Source organism: Pipistrellus hanaki (assembly GCF_964339955.1).
Source record: "Pipistrellus hanaki genome assembly, chromosome: 16".
NCBI classification, from domain to species: domain Eukaryota; kingdom Metazoa; phylum Chordata; class Mammalia; order Chiroptera; family Vespertilionidae; genus Pipistrellus; species Pipistrellus hanaki.
The window spans coordinates 10,142,821-10,167,577 of NC_140518.1; the positions used below are offsets into that span (position 1 = coordinate 10,142,821).

General features: G+C 37.3%; 1 protein-coding gene across 2 annotated transcripts in view; it reads right to left on the reverse strand.

Moving 5' to 3' along the window:
* The window catches only part of SPOP (speckle type BTB/POZ protein), a 69,536-nt gene that overhangs the window by 17,942 nt on the left and 26,837 nt on the right, over positions 1-24,757 (reverse strand). Inside the window, exons 2-6 of one of the 2 annotated variants that reach the window (XM_084863568.1) lie at positions 14,476-14,527; positions 3,286-3,429; positions 2,443-2,564; positions 313-464; positions 63-190 (exon numbers count right to left, since the gene is read on the reverse strand). In XM_084863568.1, the coding sequence (XP_084719694.1) occupies positions 63-190; positions 313-464; positions 2,443-2,564; positions 3,286-3,363 (480 nt within the window). In that variant the 5' untranslated portion in view covers positions 3,364-3,429; positions 14,476-14,527. The remainder of the gene's footprint in view (positions 1-62; positions 191-312; positions 465-2,442; positions 2,565-3,285; positions 3,430-14,475; positions 14,528-24,757) is intronic. The other variant, XM_084863567.1, reaches the window with a different exon arrangement.

Sequence of the window (24,757 nt, forward strand, 5' to 3'; positions counted from 1 at the left end):
AAATCTGCCACTCCTGATCAGGCCTGGGGACTGCTAGTCTCATAGGGGGAGGAAGCACTCACCTCACAGAAGAGGGTAAGCTTGTCATCAGGGAGAAGCCCGTTGGCTTCATCCAAGAGAAAATCTCTACGGATGAATTTTTTGAATCCCCAGTCTTTGCCTTGCACAAACCTATATGCCCGTTGACTCTCTGAGGTGAAAAAAAAGTTATATTTAGGGTTACTCAAAAAACCAGATCAAATCTACAACTTGTCAGTGTATGAAGTTGCTGGATGTGAAAATAAAGGATTGAACAAAAAAGAGAACATTTACCCATAGCTTTGGTTTCTTCTCCCTTGGCATTCAGGATGGAGAATTTGAATTTTGCCCGAACTTCACTCTTTGGACAGCTGACCAGTAATAGGTAAAGTGACAGGTAATCTTTGCTTTCTTCATCTAAACCTTTTGGGTTTACTCTCAAACACCTGCCCAAAACAGACAGGGGGGAAAATGTTGAAAACATTCATGCTTATAGGCTGATGAAATGAGAGGAGAGAACTAGAACATCAGAATCAAGAGAGGAAGATGTTTAAAATATAAACAAGCTTAGGCCCCATAACTACTCTATTACATTTTGATTTAATAGAATGACTACTTTGGAGCTACTTTTTTAGAGCAACCTGAGTCAACTAGAATCTGAAAACACATCTCTGCCTCTTTCCTCATAATCTCCCAAATCACTTTTACCCCCTAAAATATTTTAAAAGTCAGGCTATCCTAATCCTCAATCTCAGGAGAGGCAGCCCCTAATTTTGTTGGAACTATGGTGAAACCATGACAAAAATGTCAACAAGCCCTTAAATATCACCTTGGGAAAGAAAAAGTATTTGAGAGAAATATATGAATAGTACCCAATCTTTTACAGACACTTTATCAATCTGGCAATAATATTATAAGATTAAAATAAAAGAGGCAGCATGGAGAGAGAGCATAGATAAAAGTGAACTCCGAGGGTATAGCTCCAAGCTATCTAGTCAGAGATGTCAATCTGTTACCAATGAATCAAAACAAAATTCAGACAGAATTTAATAGGTTTAACTGAGTTAAGTTGTAAATGTCAGTTGAACTGCATGTGGTTCAGATACTGCTTCTACCAGATAGGCCATATGCATCCTAAGGCCTTGCCAGTGTTACAACACCTCTCACAAACAGGTGGTTCAATTCAATGCCTCTCTAGGGAGGGCATATGCCACTTATATCACTATACATTGTGTTAAAGATATAGATTTAAATACGATGCCTATGAATAAGCATTCTCTCTCAACACTTGGTAGTACACTGCTTAATGTATACAGCCAACAAACACTAAATGGGGAGCTATTTTTTTTTTAATCCATCTTTATTGTTCATATTATTACAAAGGTTCCTCATTTCTTCCCCCCTCCACCAGGTTCCCCCCCCTCCCCATCCCCCATTGTCCTCATCCATAGGTGCAGTTTATGTTCAGTCTCTTCCTCCCTCTAAATGGGGAGCTATTTAACTTCCAGTGGGTTATCAGAAGTCAAAACTGACTCTGGTTCACTGTTCACTGTTCACTGTTCTGGTCTTTGCAGTGAGCATATGATTACATTCTTAACTGCCTGCTCCTCCTCAAGAGGACACTTGGTTTAGATGGTATTGATCCTCTTACAACAGGGATTAATTGGTGGAATCCAGACCTAAATCAATCAGTATATGCATGATATATTCCTGGCCACACAGGTAGTTCAGAGGAAGTTCAAAGACTTCTGTTGGATGGTGGTGGGTTATGCCCATTACTAATGCAAGTGCTCCTTCAACCACAAGGGAAATTAGACTTGAGATCTCCAACAGCATGGAGAGCAGGACCGAGCAGAGAGAAATGGGGCCTTAATCTAAACACTGGAATGCTGGATTGAACTAAGCTTCAAACTATCCTACACCCTGTGCATTCGTTACATAAGCAAATAAATCTTTATTTTTTAAAAACAGGCAATTTAAAAGTCAAGAGACTGTATGTTAAAATCTAGATTTCTTGCTTTTCTTAATCAGAAAGTATGGCAATGGTCAGCTCTTATTCATATATAGCTACAGTCAGCTGGATCTCAGTGACCACTGCCCCTTTTAGAAGGACACTAGCTGGTTTGCCTAATAGTCAACACTTACACCAAATATGGATTATCTTTTATAACACTGGCCCTCTTTACTCATTTACATTACCCTACAGCCATTTGAACTTGCAGATTCCTGATATACTCATTAAATTAATTCAACAATTACATAGCAAGCACCTATGTGTATCAGGCACAGCTGTAGACACTGGGGAATTTTAAGTACAAAGTTCCTTTTCCCAAGGACATTATGTTCTAGTCAATCTTCCCATAAAACCAAGCAAAACAGGCAACTTTTAGAAAAATTTTTATAGCTAGATGTATTCTTCCTCACCATTTCAGTTTATCATTGGCTCCTGATGAAAAGGTTGAGCTTTTAATGACTTCACCCATTTCCTCCCGGCAAAAACTAAAGTTATTGATGGTCCACATGTAGGAGAATTTCACTACCTTGATCTGTTGATAGAAAACCAGGAAGTAATTAAATAAGTGGGTGACCTAAAACACAGGCTGACGATCAGATCATTGTTTCCGCTCCCTCCCTCCCTATGATCCCAGAGGAAGATAGCACTATTTGGCCAGCATGGAGGCTCAGCTTTTCTCTCACCCACGTTTTTAAAATACATGTTTTTACTGATTTTCAGAAAGAGAAAGGAAGGGAGAGAAATAGAGATAGAAACATCGATGAGAGAAAAATATCAATCAGCTGCCTCCTGTACCCCCCACCCCCATAGGGGATTGAGCCTGAAACCTGGGCATGTGCCACATGAGTCACGCCGGCAGGGATACTGAATGGAAAGTGGGAAAAACATGGACAGGAGTGGGAAAGCAGATGACAAAGATTGAGATATTTATTCCACTACCTGAGGTCGAAAATCTCAAACCTAGTTTCCTTTTGAGTCGCCCAACACAGGAACACATTTCCATCAAGGAGGATGTAAGTGGATCTAATTTCAGAGTCCCCCCTCTAATCTCCAGTGAAAGACCATGGCCTAGGGGTATTCAGATTCCACTTGGAGAACCAAGGAATGGAAAGCTGACAAATATCTTATCTATCTACTATTTGGCAGTTATGTCCCCGAGAAAGCAGAAACCCAATGCAGAAAGAAATCTTATTCCTTTCGCCCATCAAATCCTCCCAATATGCCAAGATTTACAGGGTGAAAACATAACCTACCTGTGTGTAGCACCAGCTCTCAGCTACAGGGCCACTCGACATTTCTGCCGGAGGTGGAGGACTTGGAACCCTTGACATCGCCAGTTTGAAGGTTAAACAAGATTTCCAAAATCAGAGGACAAAGATTTCTGTTTTCTTTTCACCCTGGTTGGCACAAGAAGCAAAAGGATGTTTTAGATTAATGGCACATGATCCTATTATTTCTGTTTGACCTTCTAGTCTAGACAAAGACTGGAAACTTTGTCTCCTGCCTAAAATTCTCTGCTCTTATTATTCAAATAGCTACTTAGAAGTCCGATCCCAAACTTAAGTGTTAACCTCGGAGAAGATCGCCTAATCTAATATAGTCTACTAATAACAATTACAGCACCTTATTTTAATCCTCTGCACAATACTTAACATTATCTTACTGAATGAATTTACTCAATGGGCATATGAAGTACATCTTACTGAATGAATCAACGGGCATATGAAGTACATCTATGGAAAGGCTGCCTGAAGAGGAGACAGCACAGTGAACACCACCCACACTATGCCACCAGCTCCTTCACCTGAGACACAAATACTCTACTCCTGAGGAGAAACTGATCTTGTTACCTCTCTAACCACTGTCTCGTCTTCTCTTATACTTCGGTACAAACTAATGAAGAGTAGGTTTCTATTCCTCAACCCATTGCTAGCTGCTCTCCTGAAGGGCAACAGGTACCCTTTTCTTACAGGTGTTACTTTCTCTCAGCAGAGATTTCTCCTCACTTACACCCCATCACTATTCAATTTTCCAGATTCTTCTCCTTGCTCTTGTGCTCTCTGTTCTATGAACATTCTTCAATCTCTTTTGTTGGATATTCTTCCTCCACTATTGCTCCCTATGGTTTAATCCTCAGTCATTTTCTCAATTTTCCCAACATTCTCTTTCATGCAAATTTTATCCATCCCAACAGTGTCAAATTTCTGCCTTTATAAAAATATTCCCCCCAAATCTCTCTCTAACTTTGACCTCTGTCATAAACCTCAGACCATTTCAAATAACTGCTATACATCTTAGCAGGGTGTCCCAGCAGTAAATCAAATTCAATTCAAAATTCTCCCCTCCAATGCCACTCAAAAAATGGGTGAATTAGGTTACAATTTTTTAAGTATTATTAACAAAGCCAAACTGGGGGGGGGGGGGAGGGGACGACTCCTTGCAATGCATGACAAAGAAATAATTTCATTAATATATGAATTGGTAGTATGTAAATTGTTTCTATAATATCATTAAGAAAAAGGCCATCTACCTTATAAAAACTGGTTACTGAGCCTCACCTTCAGAGTTTCTGATTCTAAATTTGCATTTCTAATAAAGTTCCCACATGATTTTGATATACTGGTCCTGAAACCACATTTTGAGAATCACTGCCCTAGAGAAATTGCACATGGACACTAGAACACATAGATTAGGATATTCAATGTCACATTGTTTATAACAATGAAAAAACTAGAAGCAAACTGAAAATCTATTCAAAAGATATCTAAATTTATATATAAATATATATCTCCAATATAATAAAAGAGAAACATGTAAATTGGCCATACCTCTGCTATGCTCACCAGCCAATCAGGAGTGAGCATGCAAATTAACATGACAAAGATGGTAGGCTAATTTGTATACACAGACACTGGGCAGAGAGCAGAACGGGAGAACCAGCGGAGAATGGAGTGGCTTGGAGAACTTGGCTCCCCAAACCACCAGATGGAGAGCAGAGAGGGAGAGCTGGCTGTTTGGAGGACTTGGCAGAGCGGGAGGCTGTGGGACAGAGACAGATAAGGAAGGAAAAACTCAGAGCGCAGGGAGTACAAGGAATTCTGGGAGTAGTAGTCCTGGTAGCAGCCTCAGGACCAGAAGCGGAAGCCAAGAGTTTGGAGAGCACCAGGAATGCTGGGAATCATACTTCTGGTGGCAGACGAATCTCCTAGACACTAGAGCAAAGTGAGCCTGGAGCAAGTTACTGTGGCAGTGGGGGATGGAGGGAAAGCAAAGGTGAGAGACATAAGTAAAATCAGAGGGTCTAGGAAAAATTAAAAGGAAGATAACCCAGAACTTCCAGGAAATCTCCAACAATGAAGCAAAGGAAAAAAAAGGCCTCTTATTCTGTGAGCAACAAACCAAACTAGGTTGAGGTCTCAGACAATTCGTTCATATGATTGTAAAGACAGACAGAAACTCCCAGATTGGAGAGGGCTTCCCCTGAGGGCTCCCAGATTGCGCCCCACGCAGCCTGCTTGTTCAGTCATTTGGTCATCCCTCGCTAACTTCCCTGTGGGCCTTGTTGCCCCATGCAGCCTGCTTGTTCAGTTGTTTGGTTGTCCCTCACTAACCTCCCTGCTAGCCTGGTAGTAGGCAGCCATCTTGTGAGGACATGAGGGTTAATTTGCATATTACCTCTTTATTATATAGGATTATGTTGTCTTCTTTGCTTGGCTATTAAGAAGCCCTGAGACAAATCTGTGACCTATCTTTTGAAACTATAGGTTGTTCTATATGCTATAGTCTATACAGATTCAAATGATCAATCTATAATAGCTTTATTATTTACTTAACATTGTTATTCCCTTTATTATAATTCCTTCAACTGATTATTCTTTTTTATTATGTTAAAGAGTTTTTGGAAACTGCCTCAAAACATTTGGAGAAATAGTTATAAATGAATTACAAAAAAATACTCAACTCATACATAGTCACTAACACTTATGTAATAACTAGAGGCCCAATGCACGAAAATTCATGCAAGAGTAGGCCTCCCTTCCCCTGTCTGCTGGCACCAGCTTCCCTCCAGCATGCGGGACCTGGGTTATTTCCCTCCTCCGGCCACCCGCAGGCACCAGGAACCTGGGCTGGCTTCCCTCTGGCCCTGGCTTCATCAGGAAGGACGTCTGGAATGACATCCGGTCTAATTAGCATATTATCCTTTTATTATTATAGAAGATCATGGAGGGGGAGTAATTACCCTCACAGAGTAATACCATTGGTCTGACCAGAGTCGCCACTCGTTTTAAACACTATTCTACAATGATTTACAAATAAAGCATCCCATATAATCAGAGATGGAGTTAACAATCTTAAACATGATGTGCTATTTCACTTAAGTTAGCAAACTAAGCATTGCATTGGCATTTGAGCCTCCTTGGCTGGTGCAATTCCTGATTCCATGAAAACATCAAGAAAAGAGACCAGCCAAAACCGGTTTGGCTCAGTGGATAGAGCATTGGTCTGTGGACTGAAAGGTCCCAGGTTCGATTCCAGTCAAGGGCATGTACATTGGTTGCGGGCACACCCCAGGTTGGGGGTGTGCAGGAGGCAGCTGGTTGATGTTTCTCTCATCGATGTTTCTAGCTCTCTATCCCTCTTCTTCTCTGTAAAAATCAATAAAATATATTTAAAAAAAAAAAAAAAGAGAGAGACCAAATGCGACACGGGATCACCTATGATCAAGGTAGGCTTACACTGGAGGGAAAACACATTCTCACAGAGCTGTTTGTCTAGCAATGAGTAAATCACCATAAAGCAGTTTTACAAATCCCAGTTACCATTACTGCCTATAGATGCCAGAATAAAATTTCAAAATCTTAAAAGATGTGAAATTACATGTTAGTTAAGCACATAAAATTTGGCTCTGGAGGTGTGGGGTGCAGGCTCAGCTCTATCCTGAGCAATCATAACATACTAATTTGAGTTTATCTTAAAGTTTTAAAAATACTTCAAATTTATCTAATAATTAACAACTTAAGAATTCTCTAGGTCTAAGAAAAGAACAAATTTAAAAACCTGTTTATTTTAATGGCTTAATTATTCCTATTGAACTATAGTCCATTATTACAACCAGAAGGAAAAAAAATACTAATTTAGTCTTGGCTATTTTTTTTTTCTTTTTTGCTTCTCACTCATTTTATAGCCAAGTCTTTTATTGTTGTTGTGTGTTTTTTAATAATATCACCTTTCTTCCAATTTTAAAAAAATGTCCAACCTGGTAGCTAAAAGAACTGCAGAATCAGCCTTAGATTCTGAGGAGCTTTAACCACACAACCTGCTGAGAGGGAAATTGACTAGGATAGCACAAGTCTAATTAATTTCACTCATAGCAGGCACCATGGGCGAAGTGTTGATCAGCAAAGCAGCCTGGTGTTACATGAACTCTCTAGCACTTTACGCCAACCTCGGCAGATACCCAGCAGAAAAACAATTTTAGAAAAGAGGAGGTCTATTTGAGGGTCATGGTTTGAGAACCTGTGTAGGAGACAACTAGCACCAAAATATATTGTTCCCGGCTTCCAACAAGTTAGGACAAACTGTCAAGTTCTCAAATGAGAACTTTATTCTCCAAAGCTTAGCAAAACTTCCCAGTATGTTGACAATTCTGAGGCTGAACATATCTGTTATATACCACCACTTACTTTCCTGTTCACTCTATTAAATCCTGACCTGTGAGGTTACACCTCTTCTGAGTAGACCAAGAAATATACTTAAAATACCTGTCAACTGCAATACTGCTCAAAATTCCAATGAAGGTAATATCAGATAGCAACTAATAACAATCTCTAACAGAATAGAATGTTTTCTAGCAGGTATCATGATGCAGATACTTTCTCTGAACCTGCACAGTGCACTTTTTTCTGCCTTCCTTTACACTCATGAACACTTCTGTGGCCTCTAGTAGACTTTAAGTTCCTTAAAAGGAACTTGCAACTATTTCTTATATCCCCTTCACCACCTAGCAGCCTGCCTGGAACAAGGCATTCAGCAAAAATACTTTGATGGCTGAAACGTTTATCCAATTGCATTCACGTCTATTAACTTTTTTTCTGTTTGTTTCTTTCACATATCTCTAAAAGCCCTTTGAAAAGTGCTGAGTATATTAGATTTGCAATGTAATGAAAATAATTAATTTGTTCTTTTGAATGAGTTATAAACAAAGCCAAAAACTCTCAAGTTCCAGCCCTGGAAAAGTGAATTTTTCATCCAGTATTAAGTATATCTTCATTCTACATGGAGAGAAAGATTGGCTATAATTTCTTTCATTCTGAAGACAAAAATCAGTAATTTGAACTAAACTCTTACATAAGCAGGATTCTTTCAGGATACAACAGGGCGAAGTGTTGCAATAGTTTAACCTGCAGTATATACAGAGCTAGGCTAGCACAGTCTCTGATATGTGTTACACAGACAATTTATACAGTTATTTTTATCTTTCTTTTATTCTCTACAAGCATTCTTCCATCTTCAATCTAATCTAATCATTCAGAGAATTTTTTTAACCAACAACTAAAACAGGCATAATCCACACATGATATCTATGCATTAGCCTTCTATCCATCAGCCTTAAAATTACAGGAATAAGATGGTGGATATAGTAGATTGATCCATGTAATTGTTCAGTGGGCTGAAAATAGCCAAATATGGGCAATGTCATGTGGTTCAACATATTACACAAACATGCACAAGTTAGATGGCTGGGAACATAGCTTCTTGTCAAAGAATGGTTTATTAGGGACTTTTTAAAAGCCTGTCACTTTTTCTTTTGGTTTAAAGACTTGTACAGTTTCCAAGTAAGGAAAAATCCCAATGTCATAACTATTTTAAACCTGAGAGACGTTTGCATTTTCCAAACAGAAGAAGCCAAAAAGATTGTTGACAATTAAGGGTAGGAGAGACAAAGGGAGAGGGAGAGAGAGAAGAAACTAAACTATAGAAAGATTTGGGTATACTCATTTTTGCAAAACTGATGTGACTTCAAAGGAGGGTTTGCGTTTCTTCTGTTATAGTCTCTTCAATCATATCCAGCCCAGGAGGTAATAACTTGTTTCTCATTACCCAAAGGACAGATTATTATAGGTCATACTGACTTTCTCTGTTGCAATGTTTGAATGACTTCTGAATATTTATTATAGGTAAACTATAATAAATAGTTCAATCTAGTATAACCAAATACTAAATGCACTTTTTTAAAAATTTAGAGATATTTCTTAAAATAAAACTAAGAGTCATCAAAGAGAGAACTCAATCAGCAAAGGAAAGATCTGGTTTCTCTTATGTCCCTTAATAAAATCTGTAACTTATCCCTGGCTGGTGTGCTCAGTGGTTAGAGCATTGGCCCGTGCATGGAAAGGTCATGGGTTCAATTCCCAGTCAAGGACATGTATCTGGATTGCAGGTTCAATCCCTGCCTTGGTCTGCACGTTCAGGGGCAACCAATCAATGTATCTCTCTCACATTGATGTTATTTTTTCTCTCCTTCTTCCCTCCCTCTTTCCCTCTTCTATTCTATCTAAAACACATCCTAAAGTGAGGATTAACAACAACAAAATTTATAAGTTAAAGATAACTGCTTTTTTTAAAAATTGAGATATAAACTGACATATAACACTATGTTTGTTTTTGAAATCTTTAAGAGGTATTTAGTATTAAGTGAATCTAAAGGTCAATGAGCAAAATGTCAACAGCCTAAAAGAAAAATGGACAAAGAATAGACAATAGTTTACAGGAATGTAAATATCAATGGTTTTTAAATATGTGAAAATATGTTCAACTCTCATTCATAATAACACAAATGCAAATTAAACTGCACATTGATTCACCCAGTGAGTTGGCAAAGATCAAAATGTTTGATAATACTTGCCCAGGGTAAGAAGAACATTTCTGATTAGAACATAAATTATTACAATCTCCATGAAGAAAAATGAATATCTGAATAAATAAAAAATGCATATACTCTTTGATCCAGCAATTACACTTCTAGAAATTTACCCTATTAAATGATAAATATGATAAATATAAAATGTTTCTCACTATAGCACTATTTGTAATCACAAAATAATAGAAATAACCTAAAAGTCTATGAACAGGGGATTAAATTAAATTATGATACAGACAGGCAATGTAATAAGCATCTGTTTTTAATAAAAAGGAATGAGGGCCCTAGCTGGTTTGGCTCATGGATAGAGCATTGGCCCTCAGACTGAAGGGTCCGGCTTTGATTCCACTCTAGAGCATGTACCTTGGTTTCAAGCTTGATGGCTGGGTCTGGTCGGGGTGTGTGTAGGAGGCAACCCATTGATGTTTCTCTCTTTGTCTCTCCCCTTCCCTTCCACTCTCTCTAAAAATCAATGGAAAAATATCCTCAGGTAAGGATTAACAAAAAAATTTAAAAATTTTTAAAAAGGAAGGAGGAAGCTCTTTTTATTTAAACGGGCAAAGCTATCTGTTTTAACATATGTTTTTAAAAGATATATACAGTATATGTAAAGCTAGAGACATTGGTTACTTTCAAGGAAAGAAACTGGGTACTTGGTTGGGAAGGAGAATTTCCATTGTATTCCCTTCTGTACTTTCTGAATTTTTAACTATGTGACTATATTAACTTTCAAATAAGTAAAAAATTTTAAAGGAATAAGCAGCATTTACAAATAATTTTTCTAAGTTATGAGACGACTTCTAAATCTGACTCTATGAGAGACAAGACAGGAATTCTTCGGTGGCTTCCCCTGCAATCCGAGTAAAATGTGCCTTCTGCCATCACAGCCAAGGCCTCACCTAACAGCCTTCTCAAGCATCATGCCACTCAGGCCCTTAATTCAATTTGGTGAACACATCAGGCTCTTTCCTCTACCTGAAAAGCTCTTTCTTCCCTCGCCTCTTTTCATAGCTGGCTCCCTCTTGTCCTTTAGATATTCTATCAAATGTAATATCCTCAGAGAGGTCTTCTCTGACCATCTGATCTAAAGCCCACTTCTAGTCCATTCCTTTCTTCATGTTATCCTATTTTATTTTCTTCTTTATTAACACCACTGAAATTATCGTTTTAATTTTTTTACTTGTCTACTGTCTTCCCCACTAGAAGATAAGAGAAGAGCATCCTTCCTGTGCCTAACGGTATAGCAGGCACTCAATAAATATTTGTTCCTGGCAAGTGTGGCTCAATGGTTGAGCATCAACCCATGCACTGAGAGATCCCCAGTTCGATTCCCGTTCAGGGCACATGCCTAGGTTGCAGGCTCTGTCCTGGGTGGGGGTTGTGCAGAAGGCAGCCGATCATCGCTTTCATCAATGTTTCTATCTCTCTCTCCATTTCCCTTTCCCTCTCTCTAAAATCAATAAAAATATATTAAAAAGTAAATATTTGTTAATAAAATTATTGTTGAATAACTAGACTCACTACCTTGAAATCCTAGCTTTTCCTTAACGAGCTCTAATTAAAATGTTAAAGTTTGGGAGTTGCTGAATGAATAACAGCATAGGAACCCAGGCATACTTTTAAAACAATAGAACATTAAACAAAGAAAATTATTATTTGACCTCACACCAATTTTAAAGAATTAATACATTCCAAAACTACACTCTTCTTGGATTAAAAAAAAAAATCTAAGTCTTCTATTTATTATATAAATATATATAAAAATATATGTATACACACACACAAATACATACCTTAAAACATATCTAGATACGTAATTAAGTTTTTCCTATACCAGACTAAGATGTAGAACATACTTTATGCCACAGCCAAATATTTATCTAATTAAGAGTTGAATTGCTCTTGCAACTGTTGTCTATAAGAAAAACTCAGAAACAAGCATAGTATTATGTATGCATGTCAATACCTTTAAGATCTTCCCAGTTTACAGATATCTTTAGACAAGCATAGAATCTAAAATGATTGTGAGGATTTGATATGCTTTTGTACCTGAAATGGTTATTTTTCCTTCTTCTCCTCACTCTAAGTGTTATAAGATAGAGTCTTATGGACAAGCCTGGCTAGTAAGGCTCATCCAGACAAAGTCAGAATGAACAAGAAGGTACATGAATTTCAATTCATAGAAAGTAGTGAGATAACCAACAAATGCTCCCACCGACTCCCAAACCTCAGTGTGTGCTGGCTGTTTACAGTCGTACTGCCCTTTTCTAAGGTTATAAATAACTACAAAGTGTCCCTGTCCCCAAGGAGACCTTAGCAGCCAGCTCAAAGGTTAAAATATGGAATAATTTTCACTTTGGATGCAACTTTTCCAGGTAGCAAAATAACCAAAGAGCAGAAAAATGAATTGCCAATTTAAGGTAAGGTCTGGGGAATCATTCCCTTCCCCTGAAAACTATCCGTTATGTGCGCGTTGCTGACATAGACGTAACAGCCTAATTCTCTACCCAAAAATACGGCCAGGGGCGCTGCAATGCACGCTCAGCTCCTCCTGCAGAGGTCTCTCCTGGAAAGAGACAGGCAGATGCGACTCAATAGCCTTGTAGAATTGTGTCCCCTTAGAACTTAAAAAGACTTTTTGAGTTTTATTTTTGCTTTTAATTTAAATACAAATTACTATTGAGCTAAATACATCTACAAAACAATGGAGGGGGAAAATCCTGTCTCCACGTGGGTGGAGGACACGGCAGAATAAACCATGGCTACCACCACCACAGATTCCCCTGGCTTAAACCATCAGGTGATGTGCTGCTCTGAATTAGCACCCTGCTAGGAAAAAGAAAAACTCCCCCAACTGCTTTTTTAAAAAGGCAGAGAGGGTTCATCAGATTAAGCTTCTCCACACATTACTTTCAAAATCCATCACTTGGGAGATGTCTGAAATAGAACGACATGAATCCAAATCAGCAAACAAATCTGATTATAACAGGGCTATTTCACTTCAAAGTGGATCTCAGTTCCAAAGGAAAACACCTTTAGAAATGAAGTTGGATAGGCGAAACTAAACAATCAGCAACTCCAATCTTTTCAAAAATTATAACAACATGTTAATTCAACGGAATGGCCTGGGTGAAAATCTCTAAGGCCACCAAGAGCAAAGTTAGGAAAGATGAAAATTTTAACACATCCCACATGTTATCAAAGATTTCTCCTCTAGGTTGAGAAAAATTATTCTAAAACAAGAACTGGAACAGAATTATTAAAAAGAAAGAAGGGGTGGGAATGGGGAAGGAGAGAGAGGAGGGGGAGAAGCGAGAGAGGGAGAGAAAACCTTAATGGCTAAGAAGATTTATTTCTATATAATTATATTGCCAAAGTTGTTTTGAGATTTGAAATGCTTTTCACCCTTTCCCTTCCACTACAACTATGAGGAACCTTATAAAATCCAAATAGTAAACAGATGAAAGGCTTGGCCCTAATACAATTCAAGTGTGTCAATCTGCAAGGACCTCAAAAACAAAGGAGTCCTTTTATGAAACAAATAGGGAGAGGTTGCATAACCCACAGGTTCCTCTGGCCTTTATAGAAGCCAACTTCAACATGTGCTTCTTTTTGGCCATCTAGACTTTAGCCAAGCCATTTAAAAACATTTCTTGCTAACACAATCTGGCTATAGAAAGGGGCCCAAAGAATGCATATCAAAGAAGAAAGGCTAAGTTCGTCTTCAGATATACAATTTGGAATAAGTTCATTAGCTTAGAAGCTGAAAAAGCTCACTATGCTCCAGAAGATTTAATATTTATTACATGGGCAATCAATTTTCTTCAGCATTAACTGCTGTAATACTATCTGGTTTAAAAAAGAATCACTTTAACGGAATTCAGTATTTTCCGGAGCACCTCTTCAGGAGACACCTAGACCTCCCTCTGACTGTAAGAGACTGAGGCACACATATGCTTTCATCTTCTCCTTTAACTATGGCCTTAACTAAAGAAATCTGATGACTGTTTACATGAACCCACGCTCCTTGCCTAGCAAATATTGGCAGAAAATAAATTCTCTCTTCTTCTAAAGTTATGAAAATAAGTCCATTTCTATGTAAATGGTAAGGTTCTAACTAAAATAAATGGAACAAAGAATGGGCAGGAAGTTCTCAGCTTTAAATGATTATTCCAAAATTCATGACACAAGGAAAGAGTAAAACCACCCAGGCAGACAAAACAAGAGAAAGTAGACAGAATTTCCTGCCTCCCAATGATTTGTGTCAGAATTCAATTAGCAAGCAATAGCACCTGTTTTACCCAGTAAAACACTGTAAAAACATACTTACGCATTTGAGGTAAGAATCTCATACCACAAAGTACAAGTTTTAAGATGCTAGCCAGAATGGTAGAAAAAAAATTTAAAGTCACCCACAAAGAGATGTGCATTTTTTAAAGTCATAGTAAACATTTCTATGCATTTCATTCCTCTTTTTTCCTCATCTTAAACTATATTTAAATAAAACCATGTGAAAACTTACCAAGTTAAGTCAGTAGTAGGAAGACCAATTTGTCTTGTCTAACAGGAAATCTCTGTTGGAAATAGAGATGATGAATTAGACTTAACTAGATTCTGAATCTCATATAAGTCCTTACTTTGGCTATTTTGCAATGGGGAAATCTTACAAAAGCAGGTGTACATTTGCTAGGATTTACAAGTCAAATTACCATTCTTCTATCTGTAGTCCTGAGTGCTCTATTTTTTTAATGATCTTTCAAAAGGATAATACTTAGAAATTAAAGTCAGGAAAACCCAAAGCTAGTTATTCTAATGAACTGGCCTATGAATGCAGCAAAATGAAATAAGTGGCTTGCCCCACTATAACCTGAGGGGAGTGATCACTTTTGCCAGCTCCCTCACAAAATATTGAAAGAATTACTATGAAGTTTTTATGTAAAATACTCTTTTTTTTTTTTTTTAAATGTTCTAGGTCACTTATACCAAAACAAGAAGCATTTAAACAAAGCCATGTTTCCTATGGTTTTGATAAACAGTTATAACATTGAGGTTCCTATTGAAGACTGGTGAGATAACTTGGTTAACCACCACCACTGCTCCACCTAATTATCTATAATATCCTACTAAGTGACTCAAAATAGAAACAGGTATAAGAGCGGGTGCAAGGCTTCAGGAGCCTCATTTAGGCATAAAATTCTGGTGCTATTTTCCCTCTTGCAGGAAAAGAAATGCTGCATATATTGAGGATAATTCCTTAACAATGGCATCTTTTCTTGAAAATGTAAACATTATCTTTAACTGTTACACTGGTACAAATGTATTTCTCTTATTTTGGTAAACCAAATCTTGTTATTAACAGTAATGGAATGACCCCTCACCAAAAATTGTCTTAAACTACTGATATTAAAATAGGACAATCATGGTCAGAATTAAGAGTAGCAAAAGTCAGGCTGAATTCATTTAATTAATATTTACTGAACACTAACTGTGCAAGGCATTATTTGAGATATAGTGGTTTCAAAACAACTAATCCCCCCCAAAAAACATAGACAAGGTTCCTGATCTTCTGAGGGTATAGACAGATAACATGTCTTTAAGACCTTATAAGTAACTACTCCTCAGGCAGAAGTTATCAAACTTAAATAAAAATGCTCTGAATATCTATGTTTCTTAAAGTCTAAGCCTTTAGTCCTTTCTTTCTTTCTCTCCCTCTCTCTCTCTCTCTCCTCTCTCTCTCTCTCTCTCTCTCTCTCTCTCTCTCTCTCTCTCTCTCTCTCTCTCTCTCTCTCTCAGTTTAAGGTTTTGGTTTCTCAGTTAATTTGCTAGAATGAACATTTTTAGACCCAAAGGATTAGCAAAATCTAGAGTCTGACAATACTAGTAAGGACTAGGAGGAACAGGGACACTCTCACACTCCTGGTAGGACAAATTAGTACAACCACTTTGGAAAAACCGTTTATTAACTAAATAAACTAAATAAAACTAAAGATCCACCAATTTCACTCTCAAATATGGCCCAGAGAAACTCCTCCTGCACACATAAAAAAAAGTTCATAGCAGTTTTATTCATAACGGCCAAAAACATCAACCCTAGAATGGCTACATATATTCAAATAATATGATGCTATATGGCAATGAAATTAAACCACTGTTCTATATAATAACATGGATGAAAGTTACAAACATACTATTAGGTCTTAAAGAAGACACAAAAGAACACTTACAGTATTATTCCATATATATAAAGTTCAAAAGCAGACAAAATTAAGCTATATGGTTCGCAATGAAACCTAGACAGTAACATCACAAAGTAAGGATATAATTATCATAAATGTCAGACTAGTCATACCTCTGAGCAAAAGTGTGGGTTATAAGCTAGGAGAGGCACACAGCAAGCTTCTTCAGGGTGCAGCAATGATATATTTCTAGGTCCTATTGTTGGTTATATAGGTACTAGTTTTTTATAATTAATCTTTATACAATTATGTTTTTGTGTATTTCTGTTATGTTTCATAATTAAAATGTTCAAAACATGTTAAAATAATCTAAGAGTGAAGAACACAGTTTTGGATCGCATGTTTCTGACTATAAAAGTAAACATGCTTTTTGGGTCCACTTACAAACATTTTTTTCAAAAATACTACAGTATTTTTTCCCTCTGTGATTTTCTTGACATTTTTTCTTTTGCTTACTATAGTGGAAGAATACAGTACACACATAACATACAAAATATATATCCACTGGCTGTTATCAGTAAGGCTTCCAGTCAACAGTAGCCTAATAGTTCAATTTGGGGGGAGTCAAAGTTATACATGGATTTTCAACTGCATGGGGGAATTGGTACCTGTAAACCCTGCATTGTTTAAGGGTCAACTATGTGTGTGTTTAAATTTTATTTACATATTTACTTACTAAGTATATTTACTTAATACTTATTATAAATAATATCTATTTATTTCTTCCAATGTCTTAGAGTAAAGAAATGTCTTGCACAATATACCCTGATTCCTTCCCCCTCCCCCAAGACAATTTAGGATGAGAACTGGGTAAGAATAGGGCTACTCAGAAATGAATACCTACAGACAGGCTTTCTTACTATACTTGCTTTCTTTGAGTTTATATCCAATAACACTTAAGATCTGTATTTCAAGAACATTTTCAATACAGACACAAACATTTAAATCTATGTATGTATGACTACCCATCAGGAGCCATTACTGAATACCCAAAGTATTGTAAAAAATAAACAAATGCTTCTGTAAGAGCAAAGCCAGGATACAAATATATTTTGGTATTACCGTTTTAGTTTAATTGTGGCCTCTGATGAAACCTCCAATGACTTCCCATCTCATTCCGAGTAAAAGCCAAAATCCTGACAAGGGCTTAAAGGCCCAGCACAATCTGGACGTCATTACCTTCTCCTGCCTCATCTCCAATTACATTCTCCTGAGCTCACTAGTTTCAGCCACACTGCCCTTCTTTGCTCTCGTTCCTCCAACAGAATAGGCTCGTCCCGTCTCAGGGCTTTGTGCTTGGCCTTTCTCGACGACTCTTCCCTGAGATAGTCTCCTGACACACACCCTCACCATTGTTGGATCTTTTTGTAATGGGCACAGAGATGTGAGGCCTACCCTGACACACTGAAAAATGTAATCCCCCTCCCTATAGCCCCAGCAGTACTCCTCCATCACTTTTTTCTATAGCACTTAAAGTCATCTACCTTATTGTAGTTGGAATGTAAGAAGGGAGACTCTTGTCTATTTTGCTGCTGCACCAGTCAGTGTCTGGCACATGGAAGGCAGAAATAAATACTTATTTAATAAATGATTGAATTAATTTCCTTTTCTTTTGGATTTCTATCCTTGAAAGATTAAAGATTAACTCCATACACTCCAAAAAACAAAGTTTCCTCTGTCTATATGTCAAAATTAATAAAGTTTGTTTTACTAACAAGTTTCAGGTTTGTGTTCTTATTAATATTAATGAGTCACAGGTAAGATTTATATAAAGTTGATATAAATGAAATTATATTTCCCCTAACAAATGTGCAGTGCCTGTTTTAACAGCAATGCTGGGAGAGCCCAGAGACACAACAACTCCCCCGATTTCCTGGTGCAGCTACACAATGGCATAATCACTGTGGGAGCTGCCTGACAAGATACAGCATGAAGACTGAGTGATTGCTCCTTTGACCTATACTTTTGTTATTTTTCTGTTCTTAAAAAAAAGCATGTTTTACTTTTCTAATCAGAAAAACAGGTGTTTTAAAAATAAAATATAATTTCAAGAAGTTCTTTACATTATATTTTTACTAACACAGAAACAATAAAGGCTCCTGTTGTATATCTGGATGAAATAGCCCAAGAAGGAAACTACAGTTAGAAAAAAAATTATTTTTGAGTTAGGAACTAAATTTTTATGGAGTTTCCAGAGTAGAAGGGAAAACAAAACTCTGGTGTTAGCATTCCATACAAGAATATGATTTTTTTTCTAAAGAAATATCTAAAATAGAAACATTTCTACACAGCATACAATATGGGACTGATGTGATAAAGTGCAGGTAAGGAACTCCATTCAAACTTAGTGATTACAATGGTATAAGGAGGGCAATTCACTAAAGAAAGTCTACAGGATGATAAGTTAAAGCCGAGCAAGCCTAGATCCAAAGGTTACTTTCAAGTCAACCGGAATAACTTGTCTCCTGAACCATCTCTTAAGGCATAATAAATCTTAGAAAAAAATACATATCCATCTCATGTTGTACAATTATATTTATTACTAAGATTTCCATTTTAAGTTTTATCCATTGTTTTTAAAACTATGTAGCACATAAATTTTTCTCAAATTCTTAAGATTGTTGATATATTCATGAGGTAAATCTACCATTAATATACATTCATGAGGTGGCTGCCCAAACTAGTTAAGGAATTCCTACTCAAATACTTGCAGCTGGCAGAGTGTATTATTAGAGAAGAGTAACAGTTTTCATTTGTAACACTTCAGCATTCCAACTGCTCAGAGCTCTGAATAGAATCCACCTTTAAGTAGGAGGGGAAATATGAAATATAAAAATTAAAAATATACTCAGACTCACAATAATGAATAAAAGCATAGTGGATTAAAGTCTCCAGAAAAAAATTATAAATGAAAAACACTGGTCATAAAAACATATGGTCCCAGATTAAAATTTACTTATAATAATTCTAACCTAAGGTAAAGGTTTCTATTTTTTAAATGCTTAATTTGGCTAAGAATGCTCCAAGAACTCTTCATAAATATCACTATGTTTGGATTATGCTGAATTTATAAGGTGACACAAGAATTGCATGAACTTGCCCTAGCTGGCTTGGCTGAGTGGATACAGATTCGGCCTGCAGACTGAAGGGTCCCAGGTTCAATTCCAGTCAAGGGCACATACCCGGGTTGCGGTCTCAATTTCCAGTAGGGGGCATGCAGGAGGCAGCCAATCAATGATTCTTTCGTATCATGAATGTTTCTATGGCTCTCTTTCCCTCTCCTTTCCTCTTTGAAATCAATAAAAATATATTAAAAAAAAAAAAAAGAAGAATTGGATGAACTGAATTGAAGCTAGGCCTACATTTAGTGGGCAGGGAATATTGTAGGAGTTAAAAAAAAAAAGTAGTAAAAGAAAACAGAGGGGAAAGGGGAAAACGGTAATTATAGACATCTATGAAAAACAGCTAATGCATATCCTATATAATAGGAGAGGAATATGCTAATTAGTGATTATGCCCTGAGGTGTACGACCAAATGCCTCAAAACCAGATCACGGATCGGCAGGAGGGTGGGCCAGTGAGATACAAGAGGACTAGTGTGAAGAATTATAGGAGGGGGCAGGGTAGCAAGCTATGGGGGGAGGGAAGGGAAAGGGAAGCTACAAGAGGGCAGCAGTGACCCACTGGCTACAAACGGCTTGTGAAGAGCTACAGGAGGGGGCAGGGCATCAAGCTATAAGGGGGGGGAGGGGCTTACAGGAGGTTGGAGCGGTGGGCAGAGAGCTACAAAAGGGCGTCACTGAGCTACTGGTGCATGAATTCGCACACAGTGCTACTAATGAGACAATAAAATCATAAAATATTAACATGCAAGGGTTGCCAAATTTATCAATATTCCAAAATGAAATTTTCAGAGCCTCTGGCCCTAGTAAAAGAAGACTGTTGGGTGGTGGGCACACAGTGCAATATGCAGATCTTCCTACACAGAAATCCACACCTGAAACTTATATGATCCTATCAACCATGTCACTCAAATAAATTTAATTTTTAAAAGAGATTTGCATTCCAAGTTGTGGAAGATTCTCCTCATTACTCCCTCTCCCTCAAATGATCCCTCCTTCTCCTCAAAGTGCTAGACCAAGTGGAAGAATTCAAATAAAAAAATACTTAGAACAGAATCAAAACACTAAAGCAATAACAACCAAAAGAAGGAAGGAGGGGGAGGGGAGAAGAAAACCATAAGGGATATGTATGAGGTTTTTATTCACTAGAGTTTTGTTTTTAATGGCAAAAAAATGAAAACAATTTATATATCCATCAAAGGGATTTGGGGAAACTAAAACAGTTATACAGTGAAATAAAAATAAAACAGCTAAAATGAGGGACCTCAATCTATATATCTTCAGATGAATAGATGTTGAAAAACAAGAATAAAGGGGGAAAATGACTTCCATAGAATTTATTTATGTATTTCACACACACTGCGCTGGAGGAATGCACACTGAATTTATGGTAACAGGTTGTCTCTGGGGAGCTAGGGTGGAAAAAGAACTGAGAAAGTGAAAAAAAAAGGGGGGGGGCCGGGCTTCAGCTGAAGGTGTTTGTCACAATCTCTCTACTTGTTTGTTTTTTTGAAAAAACTTTTCAAAAACAATGAATTCAGAGGAAGAAGTAAATTAGAAAGCTTTGAAAAATCGACATCAGAGCAATATTTCAAACAGACAATACTGCAATCGGAATCAAACAAACAAAAAAAGCCAACGAATCCAGCCCTTATCTTCTCAATAATGAAAAGTCCAGCTTTTGTTGGTAAAATATTTTTCCTGGTTGATGGGAATTACATAACACTAGGGTTACTTGAAAAGGGAGTGAGTAAACACTGACTTCATATACTTCGGTAAAAATGGACATTTTAAATAAAAATAATACCACCATAGTATCCCAGCATATCTTCAGAGAGGCTGTAAATCCTCATAAGGAACCAGGTTTCCACAGAGTGTTTGCTCTTTGCTTTCTAACCTTCTAACCTCTAGAGAACCTCTGTTCTATTCTACCTTCTAACCTCCTATGGACTGTTCACCATCTTTCCCTAATTTTACTTATGCCCCTCTCTAAGGACCATCCCTACTTCTTTAATCACCTCAAATTTTAATACGTATCTTTTAAAAAACTTGAGACTTTCTCAAGTGATTTAAACTTTTTCTCTTTTTTCAAATGCGTTTTTCCTCCCTATTCCTTTACTTTTCCCACCCCAACCTGTTTTTCCCCTCCCATCCTCTTGCTGACCAACAGTTGCCTTCAACTGCTAGCAAGCCTCCGGCATGTTGATAAATTTCACTTATTAAGGAAAAGATCTTCCCAAGTGAACCAAACAAAATCCCACTCCACAGCCCAAAGGTCAGTAAAGGGGGGAAACTAAAGTAAAAATACTAACCATATTTTCCTGCCTTTCATTTTGATATTATGGCTAGGGATAAAGTTCTAACTACCTAATAGAAGAGCAAAACCAAACTCGCTTGTACATTTTGTCATCTTTATAGCATTTAAATGTGTCTGGAGTCCTCTGTTTCACAAGGCACTTGGGTTAAGAATAATAAAGCCTCTTAGAATAGGTATGTACAGTTGAGTACTATAGCCTGGTAGAAAGATAACCTCAAGAGTCACAGTAGTGCCGAAACCGGTTTGGCTCAGTGGATAGAGCATTGGCCTGTGGACTGAAAGGTCCCAGGTTCGATTCCGGTCAAGGGCGTGTACATTGGTTGCGGGCACATTCCCAGTAGGGGGTGTGCAGGAGGCGGCTGGTTGATGTTTCTGGCTCTCTATCCCTCTCCCTTCCTCTCTGTAAAAAATTAATAGAAAAAAAAATTATTTTTTTTAAAAAGAGTCACAGTAGAGGTACAACCCACACACTCCCATCGCATCCTCCTGATCTTCTTTAAAAAAAAAAAAAAAGTCCAAGGTCCTTTTTGTTAAAAGCTTTAAGCTATATAAGCATTCTCTCACAAGCAAGCAGTATTCAGTGCTTCACAGTCTTCGCAGTACTTTGACATTCATGATCTTATTTGGGATTTTAAACAGCTCTGTGAGGCATGCAGGGCAAGTATTTTACAAATAAGGAAACAGAAGCTCAGAGGTTACAATCTGTCACGGTCACACAGCTATTAAGGGGTTTGAGTTCAGAACTTAAATCTTTCAACTCCTAATCCAATACTTTATAATTCATGTGACGAGGTGATTCTTTGATCAGATAGTCTTTTACTCAACATACAGAATTTGAAAAATATCCGATACGAAGACATTCATACACCCCAGCTTCCAATTCCAATTTCATTTTCAAGTGGCAATTCTGTCGAAAAGTATGCTCTCTGTTCTAATGAATTCCATGCACCGTTATTAATGGAGACCTGGGCACGTTGTTGGCAGGCTCCTGCCTATCTGCTTTCAAGACTGGGCCCTGGGCACAAATCATAGGTCCTCATACTTTTAGCACGCCTTTCCATGTTTTAGTCCCTAATCATCATTAATTTTAAAAAATAAAATGGCTACTGTTCTTACATGCCAGAGTAATTTTCTAGTCTGAGATTCTGAGACTCCAGTGTCTTTCTTTTCCCTCTAGAGATCTCTCTCTTTTGCCATATGAGTACAGAATTTAAAAATACAATTTCTATCATTATTTAACTATACTCATTTCAGATATCTAACATGACTAAAATACTGAGTGACACCATCTTCTATCCATTTGCTCACCCCCAAACCTTTTTTATTTAAAATCCTCATCCGAGGATATGGTTTTTTACTGATTTTTTGTTTGGTTTTTTTTTTGTTTGTTTGTTTTTTGAGAGAGAGAAAGGAAGGAGGGATGGTGTATGGGACAAAGCTCCAACTGAGCCCCCAGCCAGGGCCCAAAACCTATCTTTTCATATCCGATCTATCAGCAAGTCCTGTCAGCTCTCCTGCTCCCTAATATATTCCACACATCTATCCATTTTAGTTTTATCCATTTCTGTCCATTTTCTCTTACCTGAACCAGTGTTAACTGTTTTCTAATTGATCTTCCAGCTTCCTCTGTAGCACAGTCTATTCTCCACATAGCAGCCACAATGAACTTTTAAAAAATAAATCAGATCATGTCTCTCTTCCCTTTAACCACACTTAGAATAAAATTCAATATCTTTACCTGACCCTATAAGTGCTGCCCACTATACCAAATTCACCACCTACCTACCCTTCTACACCACTATCTTCACTCCAAACACTGGCCTTCTTTCTATAAATACGCCGCCTGTTTCCATCACAGGGTCTTTGTATTGTTTTCCCTCAGCCTAGAAAACCCTTCGAGATACTCACATTGCTTGCTTCTTGTTATTTTGGTCTTAGCTCAAAAGTCACCTAGTTTACTCTGACTACAGTCAAAAGTAGCAGTTCTACCCACACCTTCTATGAATTTGTTTTATGTGAATTTTTATGTAAATTAATCCGCTACACTGTTTCCAGTCTAGAGCCTGATCATCTCTTCTGAGTGCATTTATAATCTGATATTCTGGTCCTGGAAAGCTGAAAACCAGGACGTAGGCAGTGGGGGGTTCTGTAAATATAATACTCAGTTCAAAGTCAGAAGCTGCACACTGATCTGTTTCTTTTTAGCATCCAACAGAAATTTTCTTTTTTGTTTTAGGTATAAAAATTTTTAAACAAAGCCACTGTTAATTTTTTTGAAATTTTTTCTATTTTATCTATTTATGCTTCTATTTTAAAAAACAATATCAAGTCTCTAGACTCTGTCATTATTTTTTATTTGCCTTAAAGAAATCACCAGTTTTTCTGACCACCAAGCTTTACTCTATAATACATAACTTACTATCTATCAATTAAAGAAAACATCTCATCATAATGGGACTGGGGATGCAGGATCTGTTTTCCAAGATAAGAAACTGGCTTACAAATAGAAAAATAAAAGTAGATATAAAGGCATTTTTGGAGATGGAGATGTAAATAATACCAACAATTTTAACAAATGCCTTATTGAGTGATTAAAAAAATCAAGAAAACTTGCTAATACTACTTAATTTTTCAAAAATAAAAGACTGAAGTGATATGAATAAAATGAAGGGACTTCTTTGCTATTAGTCTGAATACTCTTTAAGGGCAAGGGACTTGCACTCAGAGCACATACAAGGTGTTCATAAACATATGGTGAATAAAGAAATTAGTAAAATCGCCGAAACCAGTTTGGCTCAGTGGACAGAGCGTCGGCCTGCAGACTGAAAGGTCCGGGGTTCAAATCCGGTCAAGGGCATGTACCTTGGTTGCGGGCACATCCCCAGTAGGCAGCTGATCGATGATTCTCTCTCATCGATGTTTCTAACTCTCTCTTCCTCTCGTAAAAAAATCAATAAATATATTTTTTTAAAAGAAATCAGTAAAATAATTCTAGAAATATAAAAGGACTTAATGAATACTCAAATGATTTTGTTCTACAGATTAGGAAAATGAATCCCAAAGTAGCTTAGTGGCTTGCCCAATGTAATATAGTATACACAGGAGGCCAAGAGCAGAGCTTAGACCAAA